At 37.7% G+C, this 16,001-nt stretch overlaps 1 protein-coding gene across 7 annotated transcripts in view; it reads left to right on the top strand.

Annotated features, from left to right (window-relative positions):
• The window catches only part of FARS2 (phenylalanyl-tRNA synthetase 2, mitochondrial), a 227,890-nt gene that overhangs the window by 51,449 nt on the left and 160,440 nt on the right, over positions 1-16,001 (top strand). For 6 of the 7 annotated variants that reach the window (XM_015617658.2, XM_015617659.2, XM_015617655.3 and 3 more), the window contains 2 exons: positions 2,487-3,122; positions 12,341-12,500. In XM_015617658.2, the coding sequence (XP_015473144.1) occupies positions 2,505-3,122; positions 12,341-12,500 (778 nt within the window). In that variant the 5' untranslated portion in view covers positions 2,487-2,504. The remainder of the gene's footprint in view (positions 1-2,486; positions 3,123-12,340; positions 12,501-16,001) is intronic. The other variant, XM_033512093.1, reaches the window with a different exon arrangement.

The following is a 16,001-nucleotide window of genomic DNA, read 5'->3' as shown; positions in this document are numbered from 1 at the left end:
AGGTAATAATGCTCTTCAACTATTTAAGACACAGGCATAATATTAGGATGAAAACTCTGATACAAGTTCATCTGTAGGTTTTTGTCCTGTACAAGTTTTTAAGGAGTATATATCGCTTGCTCAGAAAAAATATTATTTCATTACAAATAATGAAATCAGTTATGCCCTTGAAGATCTATATACTAGAGTCTCCCTTAAAAATAATGAGTCTTAAACAAACAAACGGGAGTGCCCCCCAATACTCGTGGTGTATGTTCTTATTTCTTTTTCCATAAATTTATAATCATCGAAACTGTTTATGTGGAAGCTAAGCTTCTCATATGGTTGTCTGATTCTCAGAGGAATGATATTCAAGAAAGCAGCCAACATCACAAGAATCATGATAAAGTTATGAGAGTTTTTTGGTACATTACAGTTATGTGTAAGTTTTGAATTGAAGTTTTTAGAAAAATAAATGTATGGGCAGATGGTGATATTTACTTAAGGGAAGCTGAATTCATTATCTGACTAGGACTGGGTATTTGAAGCAGCTGTTTGAAAATGAGAACTCACTTTCCATGAAGGAGAACGTATGTTTCAGGAAAATAGAGTCCCTGTTCAGAATGTAAGACTGTCCCTTGCTTAGCCTCTATCAGAGTGGTTTCTGGTGTGTGTATGAATTCATTTATTGAAGAACATTCTCAGTAACGATCAAGAGCTAATTTGGTGAAATAGTTTTGTAAACTCCTTGCTGCTCCCCTGCCAAAGGCAGTCATTCTTAAAAGTTTCAAAACTAGATAAAATTTGTAGCTGTTCTTTATTTCTAAAGATATTCTACAAGAAAAAAATATTAAACCTAATATTCAATCTTACACTTCTCACCAGGTTTAATTTCTGTCTACCCAACTTGACTGTATTTTGATTTATTGAGATACAATTACTTGAGGAAATAGACCTATGGAAAACTTCTAGGTATAAGCCGGAAGAAAGCAAGCCAAATGTGACCATACACTTCACCTTTTGCAGATTTGTTTTTTTCTGGAACTCTCTATTCTAGTATGCATGTTCTATTTGCATACATATTTTTGAACCATGAGAGTATGAAAAATATTCTCACCTTGTTTATTTTGTTACTTACACTTCTTGTCCTTATGTTCCTGTAGAAAGCTAGACAGATACTGTAATCCTAAAGATTGAAAGGTATCCCTTGAAGACTGTGGTGCATTTGTTATTGCTTATGTCCTTCTTTCCCCCAGCTCTTTAAGATGACTTTCACAGAAAATTCTTTCACTCAGAAAAACTGTGGCCCTGTAGTTTTTGGTTCACAGAAAAATACAAGCCAGTTTGTTTGTAGTAGATGCCTTTCCCTGGTCACTTAACTTCTGATGCCTCTGTTTTCCCATTTCATAATAAGCAAATTTTAATACTTAATTATTTTAGTGGAATCTTTGCTAATATTTCTGAAGCCAAACTATAGATTTTCAGATATTTTTTCATCTCAGAGTGGGCTTATGCATATGGAGTGACTGAAAGGTTCATCACTCTCAAATCTCTTTGGTTTTGGAATTATCTTTAAACTCCACAGAGAATACAGCTGTGTACACATGAAGCACAAAGCCTGTCTGTGAACAGGGAGGATGTGTAAAGATGGCCCTTTGATGGGAAATGAGTTCTTCACTTTAGACTACTTGAAGAATCTCATCACTTTGCTTACCTGGTATCTGACAAGCCTGCCTCCCCTGTACAGCAGTGGAAGCTGTGGAAATAACCATCCTGGGGAACATATGATAAAAGGGGTTTTGTGCTCACTGCAGAATCCTAACATTGGTTCTGACTATATGAAGGCTTTATTGTGAATCTTGTGCAATACTCATATTTGAATTTAATAAGCTGTTTGTATATAAATATATGACTTGTCTGGCCATCTGTTTTTTCACAGTGGTTCAGTAGTTTGAAAGGTTAAACTGGTTTTGTCTGGCATTAAGTAAGAGTTAGTAATATTGCACAGTGTGTGCCACATGCATCAGGTAGATGTGGAACATGTTCTGCAGCTTCTGCTAATGGGAGAGATGATATAGCAATAAGTTAATTGCTTATTATAAGCAAGTTCTGGCTGCTGAAGGGCACTGTTAAATTTCCAAGTTTCTCTTAAGTATTATTTGGTTATTGCTGCATGTTTTAATTAGATGAAAAATATTGTTCCACATAAGGCCTGATATTTATTCATCTTTAAAGAGCATCATCTGGAATGAGGTTCAGGCTAGGTCTAGAGTCATTAATACTGGTACAGCCATGCAGAAGCCTGATAACTGAATAAAATATCCTAGCTGAAATTTGACCACAAAGGTATATTCTGTCCTCTGGAGTCAAAAGAGTGGTTTATAATGGAACTTTGTCATACTAATCAAGCAGACATTTGGATTTATTTATCCCTAACATAATAGTAATTCCTGCAGCAATATTGCAGATCCTAACTTAAATATTTTAAATTCCTTTTCTTTCTCTAGATCATAAAAAAGTTTACAATGGCAATGCTCTGGAAATTCATGAGAGTAGCTAAGTACTCTAAAACAGCTTTATCACCAAAAGTAAAGGTAAGAGGAATTCCCACCCATTCAAGGCATTCTTCATCCAAGTCTGCACCTTCAGATTTTGCTGCCAGTGCACCCTGCTCAAATACTGTGGAACTGCTCGGTAAATCTTATCCTCAAGATGACTACAGCAACGTCACAGAGAAGATTCTTTCCAAGGTGGGGAAGAACTTGCACAACAGAAAGCATCACCCTTTGTGGCTAATCAAGGAGCAGGTGAAGGAGCACTTCTACAAACACTATCTAGGACGCCGTGGGACTCCGCTCTTTTCTGTGTATGACGGTCTTTCTCCAGTGGTTACAGTCCAGCAGAATTTTGATAGTTTACTTATTCCACAAAACCATGCCAGCAGAAGGAAAGAGGATAACTATTACTTGAATCGTGACCACATGCTAAGAGCTCATACATCAGCTCATCAGTGGGACTTGATACACTCTGGCCTAGACGCCTTTCTGGCAGTGGGAGATGTCTACCGCCGAGACACGATTGATAACACCCACTACCCAGTCTTCCATCAGATGGAGGGAGTGCGCCTCTTCTCCTGCCACGAGGTATGAATTCTCTAGTTGGGGTGAAGGACATTTTGGGTAAGTTGCTTGGTCTTGCATTTGCTGCAAGCAGACTTCATTCACATACAGAAGGTTCATGCATGTAAGCATGTTACAGCAACAGTGTTATGCTGCACATTGATAAAGATCAAATGGTTTATCATGAAGCAGTATTTTTAATTTGCAAAAAAACATGTAGATGGAAAGTGTTGAATTTGAAAACAACTATAAAATTCCCTAGGAAAATGTGAAAAAATGGAAAGACAATATTATTGAAAATAGCAAAGTGCAACATAATCTGAAATGAAACAACTTGTTCAGTTAATGATCAGTTGCACAACTCAATTCTATTTCTGTCACAACTCTCTTCTGGTGAGATCACTTTACCAAAAACTCTATCAGATTATTTCTTGAAGGACTCGTTGGATGGGAGTTGTTGCAGCTACTTCCAAAGCACAGTTTTCACTGTCATCTTTTTTTTTTTTCTTTTAATAGTGCCAGCCTGCTGTAAATTAATGTCATTTTCCAGGGAATTGTTGCATTCTTCATCTCATCCTAAAGCTGCATTGAGGGATTCATCTGTTGCAGCGAATAGTTGTGTGTGTTATATGTGTGCATACACAGTAAACCCATCAGAGTTCCAGAGGCGTTAGCTAAAGAGCTCTAGGTTGATGTCCCAGGCTCTTAAGCTTATATGTTTTGTTGGCACAGCTTGCATGTTCTGCAAATGCCTGGGTGTCATTAAGTACTCTGCTGCATCATTGATCAGTGGTAAATATAAGCCAGTTTGTTTTCCAAATAGTAATTGATTTGTATAATTTGTGTATGCTTGTAGCAGTACTGCCAAATTCACAGTTCTATAACTAAAACTAGCTTATTCTAATAATACTGAGATGTAGACCGTTCTTAATGTGCTTGCCAACGGGTGACAGGAGCTTGGCAGAGAAGCTTGATGCCTTTGGATGCCTGAGGGAAAAACGAAGGTAATCATAGAGCACTGCTTTTCCCCATGATGGAAGGGGCTCATGCTGCCTGTGCTGCACTTTCCTACCCTGTGTGGCTGCTGCTTGTTCCACTGCGAGCACACACCTGCCTCTGCAGGTGTCCTGAGAGCTGTGAGGTGTTGAGTCCAACCTGCTGCTGCTTCTTTGGTTGCCACAAAATGGAAATATTGGAGACTTAGCCAGCTTCATTGTTTACTGTTCTTTTCACATAGGCCTATTTATTAATACAATCAGGGTATATGGTATACAGAACTATATTAAGAAAATACCATTTCTGAACTGTTTTTGTTCATCACAACTTCTTTTTTTTTTTTTTTTTACTTCAGTCATTTGGATGGAAATATTTTATCTGCCACAAAATTATAACATCAATATTCTTTCATGGAGAAATTTCTGCAACGTCGGGTGTGATTGATCTAATCATTGAAATACTTGTTAATGAATATACCCTTCAAGAAATGTTGGTCCTAATGATAGACTATTTCTTTCTAGCCTACAAATTTAATAATGGGAATAACAGGATTTGAATAACTGAGAACAGAGTTACAGGAATATTTTCACTGACATGTTCTATCCAGAAATATACAATTCTTAGCAATCTAATTCATTGCATTGGGGATTGTTTTTTTTTTTTTCTTTATTTTTCCCCAAGAAAATAATTGAGATGTTATTGGGGAGCTTTCTATACCGATGAAGAAAGAATAGTGGTGTGGTGTACCATGTATAAAGTGTTGTTTATTGGACAATATGCAAAAATTATAAACCTGAGCATGATCTGATGCATCCTTTTTTGCTTCAGTTCATGTTTCAATACATATCGCTTTTTACAGTCATAATCACAAGAGCCTTGTGGAAAAAATGAATGTGTAGTTCTGAAATTTCACTGGGAACTGTTTCTGTGTTTTGTATTCTGGTTGCCTGTTCAGAATAATCCACATTTAAATAATTCCAGAAGGAACTGTCTGAGTGGAACAAAGACTAAATAGAGGTAATACTACATGAGAGAAATACTCTGATATTCATTTATTTATACTCAAGTTTAAGCTGTAACCCACTGAGCAGAAACGTGTGACTGTCAGGGCCTGTTACCCTTGTCTCAGACTTTTCCTTCCTACCCAGGCTACAGTCTCCGGTGAAAGGAAATTTGCACAAGTACCAAGGATCAGAATCTTTGGAACCAAGGGAAAAACTATTAGCTCTTAGCTACAAGCCCTGAGTACATTTAATTTTATGGCAAATACAGTAATTTTCCATGCTGTTGTCACTTTGCTGCTCTAATTTGTTCTTTTGATTTTTACATTCGTCATTCACTGTCTTCTCAGTGTAAGTGACCACAAACCTAAGAAGATGTAAGAAGAAAAACAAAAGCTTAGAGTGATTTTATAAGAACTTGAATTTCGAGGAATTTCATGTTTGATCTCAGTTTAGGAGGTGTGGGGGAAAAGTCAGTTTATCCTCAGCTGAAATTTTAGGTGGGATACAAAAGATGTAGATGTAGAAGAGCATGTCTCCTTTACAATTACCAAATTCTGTAGTCATGACTAGGTTAAAACTCCTGCCTCATGATGGAAAACTTCAGCATAATTCCTTATATCAAAGTTAAAATTAGTACATTCAAGTAAGAGCTGGAAAAACAAACCAAGTTTGGCAATTTTACAGTATTTATTTTGAGATAATTGTAAGCTATTTGCTTTTTTGGCTCTATGTTTTTTTGTGATGGTTGGTTGATTACATTTTAGAGAGAAGTAATCTATAGATCAAAGATGGGCAGGTAACTGATCCATTTCTGCAGCTTTGATTGAGTGTAAATACTGAAGTACTAAAGAAATTCTCAAACTAACTCATTGGTAAAAATTAGAATAATTTGTGCTTAAATTTCTCATAAACTTGTAAAAAATGTCCTTGGACTGCTATCAAAGAACATCTGAAAATACACTTAGACATGTTTTCAATATATTTTAAAGTATCTTAGGTGATTATTATCTGAGTGTAATACGTAGAACAGTTAGCAATTGACTAGTATAAATAGTTAAAACCAGAAACAAAAAGAGTTTCCCAAACCTACTTCCAGATTGTGAACATAAAATGAACTGCTCTTCTTAAACAGTACCCCCAAATGATATCCTTTTCTATTCACTTCCTCCTACATTCCTGTTTTTCTTCCAATTGGTGTTTGAATTTTTTTCTTTCCTTCTATGGTGTATGGCTTTTTTTCTTTTGATTTGTGCTTTGGATTGGCAGTTTTTCATACTGCTGTAGTCAGATTTGAACTGGCCAGTTTTCCTGGGTGGATTATAAGAGAAATTATTTCCATGCTATGTGGTTGCCTTTGGTGCAGTTCCATAATTTATGGAAAACAGAAAAAAAATCTCAACTCAATTGCACTTTGTACATGTCAGCCAGAAGAGGGAGCCAGTATAAACCCAATGGCAGCTTTCAGTTGATAACAAAAAAACAACAAAAAAACTTTTGAAGGAGACTTCATACAGTGTTTTATAGTCTGTACTGAATTGTACATAAATTTTAAGGGGAACCGACACTAAAACATATGAATTGCCCCTCTAATATAGTAACCTTGTTCTAGTGGAGGCAAATACAAGATTGTTTAGATGAAAAAATAATGCTCTCATCAGGCTTGTTTGTGCTAGAAGTAGTAGGGATACATCTTTATTCTCCATGGAAATGCTTATGGTAGAAATGGAAACTTTTTTGTTAGGATGCAGTAGAAAAAGGGTAATTATTCTAGTTACGAATAAAGGATTGCTCCTCCAAAGCACTATTTATAATTTAAAAAATAAGTCAATATTGTAGCTTCTAGTGTTTATATCCTGAAATGTAAAGACTCTTGTTCTAGGTAATAGAAGATTAGTAGATTTTTCTCTTTTTCATCTAAATACACACTCCTTTCCTCATCCTCCCATACTTGAGTACCTTGGCAATATACCTGGTGTATTGTTAAAAAAAAAAAAGATGTTGTTTTTATCCTTTTCCTTGTGGTTTGGGATGATCTGAACTCCTGATTGACCACTCATCTGCAGTTTTGGGGTTTTTTTTGAAACAAGTACCGTGCTGGTTTTCCCCTTGGAAAACTGGCGGCTTTAGGTTTGACTTCTCCAAAATCCTATATGTTACTGCAGCTTTGGATACTGTGCTTTTGCTCTGATACCGTATCACAGAAAAGCTCCTTCCTGTCTTCTGTCCCTTTTTTAAAAAATTCTCATATGTAAAGGTATTTAAATCAGTTTATAGTGTTCCAGGGATCAACCTATTTTATGGGGTGGTTTGGAGCTTTTACAGTATGTCTGAGAGTGTTTGTGAGTGGGAGTGGGAGTCATAATAGCATTGCTTAGCTGGGCACCAGGGAACAAATATTTTAAAAGACTTAAATGACCAAGGAGAGGTACCCTTCTTAACCCTCTAGAAATTAGGAATGGGATTGTGAGCAAAGCATCGGTCCCAAGGAGCCTGGGAGAGAGCTCTCCTTCTCACAGGGAGCAGCAAGGGTGGTAAAGGAGCAGAGACACTTGAACTAGATACACCTTGGTAACAAAAAGGAGCAGCAGCATTGCTTTGCTAGAATATTCTGAGGTGAATTTATTCCTGAGGCTGCAGTTGAACTGAGTGGTCGCAATGAAGAGCCTGGCTAGTTTATATGGAACTGATTTCACTTTCTCAGTTTTAATTCAAATTGTGAACATTGTATTATTCAGTTTTCCAAGTTGTGGCATATAAATCATGCTGTAATAAATAGATCTTCACTGATCCGAGGATCCAAATTATATTCTTTGTTGTTTTTAGTCAAAAAATTGACAGCGAAGGGCATCTGAAGGTCTGTTAGATTCTCATAGTGATCCATTGTGTAGAAAGTTTGAAAACTGATGGTGCATCTTTTACTGCAAAGGCTTCATTGCAAATCCTTATTGATATGCAATGAAGAGCCTTCTGTCATGTGGATCATGGGCTGTGTATCTCTTTGGTACCTGAAGCTGGCTGCATCAGGGTGTATGCTTACACCTTAGAGCCTCACTGAGACTGAAATTAGATTTTCTCTTTGAGTCATCTATTGGTGGCATCATCTTCATCATTCTCAATCCTTTGGTTGAGTCTTGAGTTTTTCATAGCACATTTGAAATGTGGGAAGGGTTTGCTATTTTTAAGTGGATTCAGATTGCAGCTGTTGGTTCATTTTTTGAGATATTTATTAGGGCCAGTGAGACAAAATGTATTTGTTGTAGCAAGGTTGGGTGTAGTCACATGCAGATCTTCATATAGAGATAATCTTAAATGCTGGTTTCCCTTTGAGTGTAAGAACATGAGCATGATTTATTCATTATCTTAATCGCTGGTGTATGCATGAGTGGCAGGAGGAATACACAACTGCATTGTGGAAAGACAGGATACAGTTACAGATCTCTCTGGTCTGAAACCTACTGTGAATGCCATCCTGCAAAGAGGCACTTAATTTTGAATACTAAACATATGGATTCTGAAGGGATGTGAGACTAAAAAGTCTGTCAAGTGACTGAGGAAGTTTTGGGGTCTTTGTTTAAATCACAAATGTGACTTCTGCCCTTCATGCCAGGCTGAGAAGTACTGGAATGTGCTTTTGAAGGACTATTGCTCTATTTGTACATGTCCAGTTAAAACTCTATGTCTTCTTGCCATTACATGTTATCAAATTTCAATTTATTTTTGTTATGAGCTAAACTGTGAGTAAACATCATGTCACATGGTTAGGTCACTTCAATTCCTTTCTGCTTTCTCCTTTGTAATGCAGCATCAGTCAGATATGATGATAAATTCTGGTAAGTGTTAATTTTTTTGACTCTTCATGGTGATACAATATTCAATGTTTTGCACACCTTCACTCAAAGAAAAATCTTCTTGTCCTTACACTAGACAGACACATAGGTACTTGATTTATGGCTACAGGAAATTTCTTTCCTGCTTGTAGTAGTGACTGATTGTATTCAATACAATAAGATAGTGCATGCTGTTTTAGTCTGCTCTGAAGGAATGAATGTAAGTAAAAATGTCGTCTTGGATGTGTCAGCATTTTATGCAAGACATTAGGTATTTTTTTTCTCCGTTTGCTCAGATATGTGCTTGAGAAAAATTGACATCAAAAAGGAGCGACTGTCGGTGATTCTTCATTTTATTCAAGCTTTGACTTTCCTGGCTTTATGTATACAGAAATGTTGAAGTGTTTCTAATCCAAGACATGTACTTAGCACAGTTCAATCGTTGTAATAGTGATATTGGTGTATCTGTTTAGAGCTGCTCATATTGACATAGCAATGTCAGTGAATGGAAAGTCAGGAATAAATATTAATACAACTGTAAGGTACCTCTTTTATTTTCTCAGTATAATCCCATCTGCAGCTGATGGAGACTCTATGGAGAATCCAAAGTACCTCTTGATGCCTGACTGTGAAGGGGGGCTGTTGTCTTGCCTATTCCAGGGACTTCTCTATGGCTGTGTTTTCATAGCCTGTCTGAACTGGACTAGAGTCACACCTGTGCCCAAAGTGACCCAGCCCTGTTCCATGTGCCAGCTCATCTCTTGATGCTGCTAGCACGCTGGTATTTGATTACTAAGCTGAATTTGACTGTTTTCACATCCCTCAGTTTTTTCCCTTCTCCTGGGTTACTGCCCATGCAGCTCAGTACACTACTGCATGGACACTTGTCCTGGCTTGGAGAAGGAGATGGTGCATATGTCTGGTTTAGGGCTTAGGCAGGTGACAGGGCTGTATTATGATTCAGTGTCTTTAATGTTCTTGCATGTATTTTGTTTCCATATCTGATATAAACCATTGAAATAGAATTTTGCTTAAGACTGTCTTAAGATACCAACATTTCAGAAGTAATACAACAGTAAGGAAAACTATTTCTATGTACTTTTTGATACATCTGTGTCTTAAATGCTAGTGTCCAGACTGTCTGTTCTTTGCAGAGGTCTGAGGAGTCAGTCCTAAGCTGAAGGGAGGAGTGAAAGGGAAAAGGAGGAAGAGAGTTTCATATCCTAAAATGCTGCTTATAGGTAAAATAACATACATACCTTCTAATGTGAAAATACAGCGTTCTGGTCCAAAGAGGGAACACCTCTGTTGCCTAAAGGTGTTTCTGGCTTAGTGAGTGAGTCAGTCACTAGAAAAAATAGCTACCTGTATAGGGTAGCTCAGAGCAGGAACCTAATTTAGCCACTCTGTGTTGCTCTGTGAGGGAGCGTGTGTCTATCCACTGGCTACCTGGTGAGTGAGTAAGACAATTTTCCTCCCTAGGCTAATGCTGGCCTCTCTGAATTCCCCCTGGTTTTCAAAACCACGTGCTGGATGACCAATTTGCCCTGCTGACAGCAAATTAGTTGTAGGGAGGGTATTATCTGCTTTTTCCAGTCAAGGTAGGAATAACATTAGTAAGAAAAAAGGGGCTTAATCTTTCAGATGAGCACTTGAATAAAGAATCTGTTATTTAAAAGTGTGATACTTCGTTTGTCAAGCTGCTGCCTTTTGGTTAGTGAAGGTATTTTTGTTAGACTGGTGGAGAATCATTTTGTTTGGTATTTATACTTTACCTTTTTAATTTAGTATTTTCTGCAGCACACTTAAGAGCTCAACTGAAGTGTTTTCTCAATCTGCCAGCAATCTCCTTGTGGCTAGCAATAAAAAGTTAAATGCTACTGATTTTTTTTTTTTTGTATTCCTTCAATCCACTGTGGTGCAAGTCTGCCAGCTATTTAAACTCAGACTCTTCATTCATTGTGTCTGTAGGAAAAGTGCTAGAAACTAGTCCTAATTAATTGTATCTAGCATTTGTGGACTACCAGAGAACTGAACTTTTTGTTTAGAGCATTTAGTGCTCTGAAGGCGTCAAACTGCAGTTAAAACAACTTCTGTGGGCATCCATGAGTTGTTAAGGTTACACGCTATTCGTGGCATCTCTTGAGTAAGAGCTAATTATGCTGGGAGACTTAATGGGAAGAAAATCTCAGTGCCTGTTTATTTCCCTCTGTGTGTGCTTGATTGACTAGGGGAAGGTAGAGGAGGAGATGTAGGAAAGGGCACTAGAAACACTTTCACAACTGGCTCTGCCTACCCTCCAGACTTCACCCCAGATATGGGGGTTTTGTACAGCTGTAAGGATTTCCAACAAAATTACTCTTTAAAGTGTAAAACTGCCTGCTTGTCTCCTTAAGACACAAACACTCCAACAATGTTGTTTAATGAATGTGTTTTATTGGTCTCTCTGAGAGGATATAGATTTGCTGGTACGTATCTGGCCAGGATCACCTGGCCAGAAACATATGGGGATATGCAGAAAAAAGAACTCTTCAACTTGAAGCTGATGTGCAGTGTCTGAATGAAGAGCAAGTCTGCCACACCCCAAAAGAGCTGTCCTTGTGCTTCGTAACTTATCTCATGAATCCTTGAATTCCCCATAGACAAAACTCCTGTTCACAAAAAGTATGTTCGGTGTGGGAATATACAGGAAAATGGTAGTCCTTAAATGAATATAAACTGTACACAGGATGAATCAACTGTAAGCATCTTAAGTCTCATTAAACTGCCAGGGTTTGTTTTGGGGTTTTTTTTTTGTTTGTTGGTTTGGGGGAATTTTTGGTTTATTTATGTTTTCTGTTTGGGGTTGGTTTGGTTGGTTGGTTAGGTGTTTTGTTGGGTTGTTTTGTTTCGATTTGTTTTTTTTTTTTTTTAAATTTGGTTTTTGTTTGGTTTTGTAAGTTTTTTGTTTGGTTTTTTTTTATTGTTCTGGTATTTCTTTTACATCATTCAGGTACTAAAGGAGTTGAAGTTCTGATAAATGCCATTGTGTTCATTGTATTTTGTAATTTTTTGGGGTGTAATTTACATACGCTGTACAGATTATTTGTCCTACATGATAATTTTCAAAGTAACTGAGTCAGAAAATGAGAAATGCTTATTTTGTAAATTATTTTTTTCCTGTAGCTAATCATATTATTTAATGATATAGTACAGAAAGAAACCATATTTAATTATTTGAGTGTTTTTGTTCTTACAATGATTCATCTCTGCATTTAGTGAACAGAATTTGTGTAAAGTCACAGCTTTTATGTTTGTTTTTCACAGTTCAGACTTAGCAGGTAAGATTCCCACTTAAATCAATGAAACCTCATTCTTTATTTTCATTCAGGAGGTCACTGATGCAAAACACGGTGTTTTTGTGGTTTTGTTCTAGCTGTTCTCCAGCATTAAAGATGGTGAAGGTTTACAGCTGTTTGAGCAAGGCCATCGCACTGCACACAAGCAGGAGTGTCACACCATGGAAGCAGTGAGGCTGGTGGAGTTCAACCTGAAGCAGGTGCTCACGAAGCTCATGACTCACATCTTTGGTGATGGTAGGTTCTTGCACCTTTTCTCCCAGATTGCTCATGGCTGTAGTCATTTGTCTTGTTGAGAAACATTTTGCTGTGTAACACAGACAGGAAGCTTAGGGTTGTTGAAGCTGTGTTGGCAGCTGGTAGTACAGAAACAGCCAGGTGGGTTTTTCCAAGAGTGCGCACATTCCTCTGTGGGTTTTCCTAAATACTGGTGCACACAATACTGTGCCGACTCAGCAGGTTTTTGTGACAAAGTTTTGGTGTGCAGCATGTCAGAATAACGTAGTGGGCATGACTACAGTGGGAACATGTGGATACCCAACTGCAAGCCGTGGTCTGGCAGAAGCTGTGTGCTAAAGGGCTGCACTGTGAGCCCTGCAAGGAGAGGCAGCTCCAGCTCCAGCACAGAGCTGTGCAGGACCCCCTCTGCTTCATTCTCATGGGCCTCCCGTGTCCCTGGAGGGATGGAGCATGGGGGCAGCATCGCATCTGGGGTGCATTAGAGCTTGGGTGCAGCTCGGCAGCGTTCAGATCCCACACCAGCAGCATGGGGATGGGCGGGAGCAGGGAAAGGGTGCGAGTGTCCATGTGCTGCTCCGCTACGTGCGCACACGAAGCGCCGTGAGCGGTTCCCTTGTGCACATAAATTAAACCTTCCAGCTGAGGGCAGACCGTGTTTGCTAAGTTCACATCAAGCTGAAAAGTAATTGTTTTTTGGTACTTACAGTAGAATGAAGAAGGGTAATGAATGTGTATATGAATGAAGTATTCTCTCCTTAGAAATACCTGCTTTCAGTTTCAGGAGCTGAATTTATAAATGACCCGAGTCAAAATTGCTGCATTAATGCTATTTCCTGGCAAGGATGCTGCTCTTCTGAGTTGATTCATTTTTCTGTTGAGGAAATACTGGATGGTATTAGAATGCATGAGGTGTCTTTCTTACTTTCTAAGGTCTTTTAAGATGTCTACTGCACTTAGAGCAGTAGTTCCAAAAATGGATTGATAATGATACCAAGTTCTATATATGACTGCTTGAATATTTTTCTGAATTTCTAAAGTTGATTTATAGCATGCAAAACTTTTACCAGTTATTGTTGTAAACCACCTGGACAAAAATTTTTAAGTTCCTCAGCTCAGAGTTTCTTGTAGGTGTATTTTACTTAATAGTGATCTTTTGAAACATACAAAATTGGGATGAAAGTGAATAACAGTAAGAATGATACATTTAGGTCAACCTCAGATGCTGAGGATGTCTAAAGTGAGCAATTTCTTGGAGTTATTAGTGGTATCTCAGACTGCAGTGACATCCTTCTCTAACTGCTGACAGATGCTGCACTTTAAGCCTCAGCATGTTGGCTATTACTAGTTCTTATACAGTCCACACAGTAGCTAAGAAGACATTAAATATATTCATAAATTATTTTAAATATGCAAACTAAAAGTAGATGCCACCTTCTTACTGTTGGGATTTTCTATTTCTATACCCCCAATATTTTTCCTGGAATACAAACACAAGATATAGTTATTGAACTAATTTTAATTATACATATGCATGTGTGTATATATGTGTATTTCCCCCCCTGCCTCATTCATGTAAATACTGGAATTCAAAGCATTCAAGTTCATGTTAGGCACAAGGTATATGGGATTGGTGCACTGGAACTGTCTTGGGGCACATGTAAATAAATTTGTATTTTGATAGCTGTCATCTTTTAACTAGAATTTTATGCTTTACTTTACACAATACTCTTGATTACTTTTTACGTCTGTAAATTTTAGCTTAAAATTTAAAATATGTTTAAATGTGTTGCTCTTGGAAAATTTTTATGTTTTTCCCATACGTGGATATTTCATAAGGCCTCATGTTCTGTTAAAAGCAAAAATTTCATTCCTTTGTACTTGACATCAGTTGTATTCTTTATAACCTGTGCTGTCAGCAGAATATAGTAGTGAAGTTGCACATCTTTTCTAGCAGGATAGCATGACCATAGCTGTAGTGAGTGACTGAAATGTTGCATTGTTGTACAGCCAACTGTTTTTTATAGGCACATTTTTTGGATTGTAGATTAAGTCTGATGTACATGTTAGTTTTGCATAAACTAGATTGTACCTGAAGTCCTGGACTTGGAAGCTGTGCTTCTGCAGTGCTTCTCTGGGAATTTACTAGCTCAGGTTGATGATAGATTAAGGATCTCTGCAGGATCTCTGCAGAAAGGTCATATCACTGACTTCCCTTTTCTTCCCATTTTTTTTTCTTTTTTTCATTGTTCTAGGTTAGTTTTCATAATATTTGATGAGACAATTGGGCTCTACCTGATTCCTATCGCACTGTTTGGACAATCCAGTGTTGACAAAACAAAGTTGCTGAAATAGGTGCTTAAATAGTTGCAAAGTTTCTGTGTTGTCCTGAGGAAGGTCAAAGAGTTCATAGAATCTGCACTTACCCTTATTACAAAAGTCATAGTTTTGTAATAAGTATTTTTTTTTTCTTTTTTCTTTTTATGTCTTTTTGGCCTTGCCAACAGCAAAGGAATGACATTAGAGTAAGGAGAAAGTTCTGGAACATCCAATCAGTTGTCTTAAAAACTTGACAGTGTAAAGTAGTTCTTTTTAGGGCGTTTTCTGGTGGTATGATATACCTGATTTTGCCTTCTACAAGTATATGTCTTTCAGTTTCTTCCCTTTTTTCTGTCTGGAAGCTATTTCAAATACTACACCTAGACATCACCTTTCTTAGTTTTCCTCTGTTACCTCCATAAGGTGCACACTTAAAATCATCTAATTTGAGTTACACCTCCATCTCTCCATATAGTTCTGCCAGTGTAGGTAGTCTGATAGTTCTCATTTTAGTTACCTAGAAACAAGGCTGTTCAAGATTTTCCCCTAAAGTTAGCCAGTCTTTCTCAACTATGGTTCTTTCTCTAACCCCTCTTTAGTTTGCCAAAAGCTTTCTGCACCCTGAGAGATTCAGAAGTAATCTTACTATAGCCAATAGAAAATAATGACTGTGTCCTGGTTCTGTGATTTGTTGCTTTACATGAAATGGCTCAAAATTCACTGCTGTCCCTTATTTATCTACCTACCTCCTAGGCACTGGTAAGGGAAAAGCAGGAGAGTGAGTAATGTAGTGCTTTGACTGATGGCTTTGCTACTGCTGGTTCTCACTGAACCACCACTGGATATCTTTTAAATCAAACACTTTCTGCTCATTCTGCTTCTTAATCTGTGGTACTGATACCTTCTTTGAGTGCATGGAGATCTATGAGTGTAACAAGTTAAAAAAAAAAAAAAATCATTTATCAAGGACACAATGGTCTGGCTAATAACTTCTAAAAAACATGAGCTAATGCAGGTTTATGTGGGCAGCCAGCTCCTGCCTGCTGCAAGTATGATGAAATATCTGAAACAATGAGGTGCAGAGTGCTTAAAAATTGACACACACCTTAAGAGGGCACAGTTCAATACCTTCCGTGCTTCCCAGCACGCTCCCTGCACCCCTCTCCTTTTTCTTCCACAACC

Source organism: Parus major, chromosome 2 (assembly GCF_001522545.3).
Source record: "Parus major isolate Abel chromosome 2, Parus_major1.1, whole genome shotgun sequence".
Classification (NCBI taxonomy): Eukaryota; Metazoa; Chordata; class Aves; order Passeriformes; family Paridae; genus Parus; species Parus major.
The sequence above is the reverse complement of the archived record's forward strand: the minus strand, read 5'-3'. Positions and strand labels throughout refer to the sequence as shown.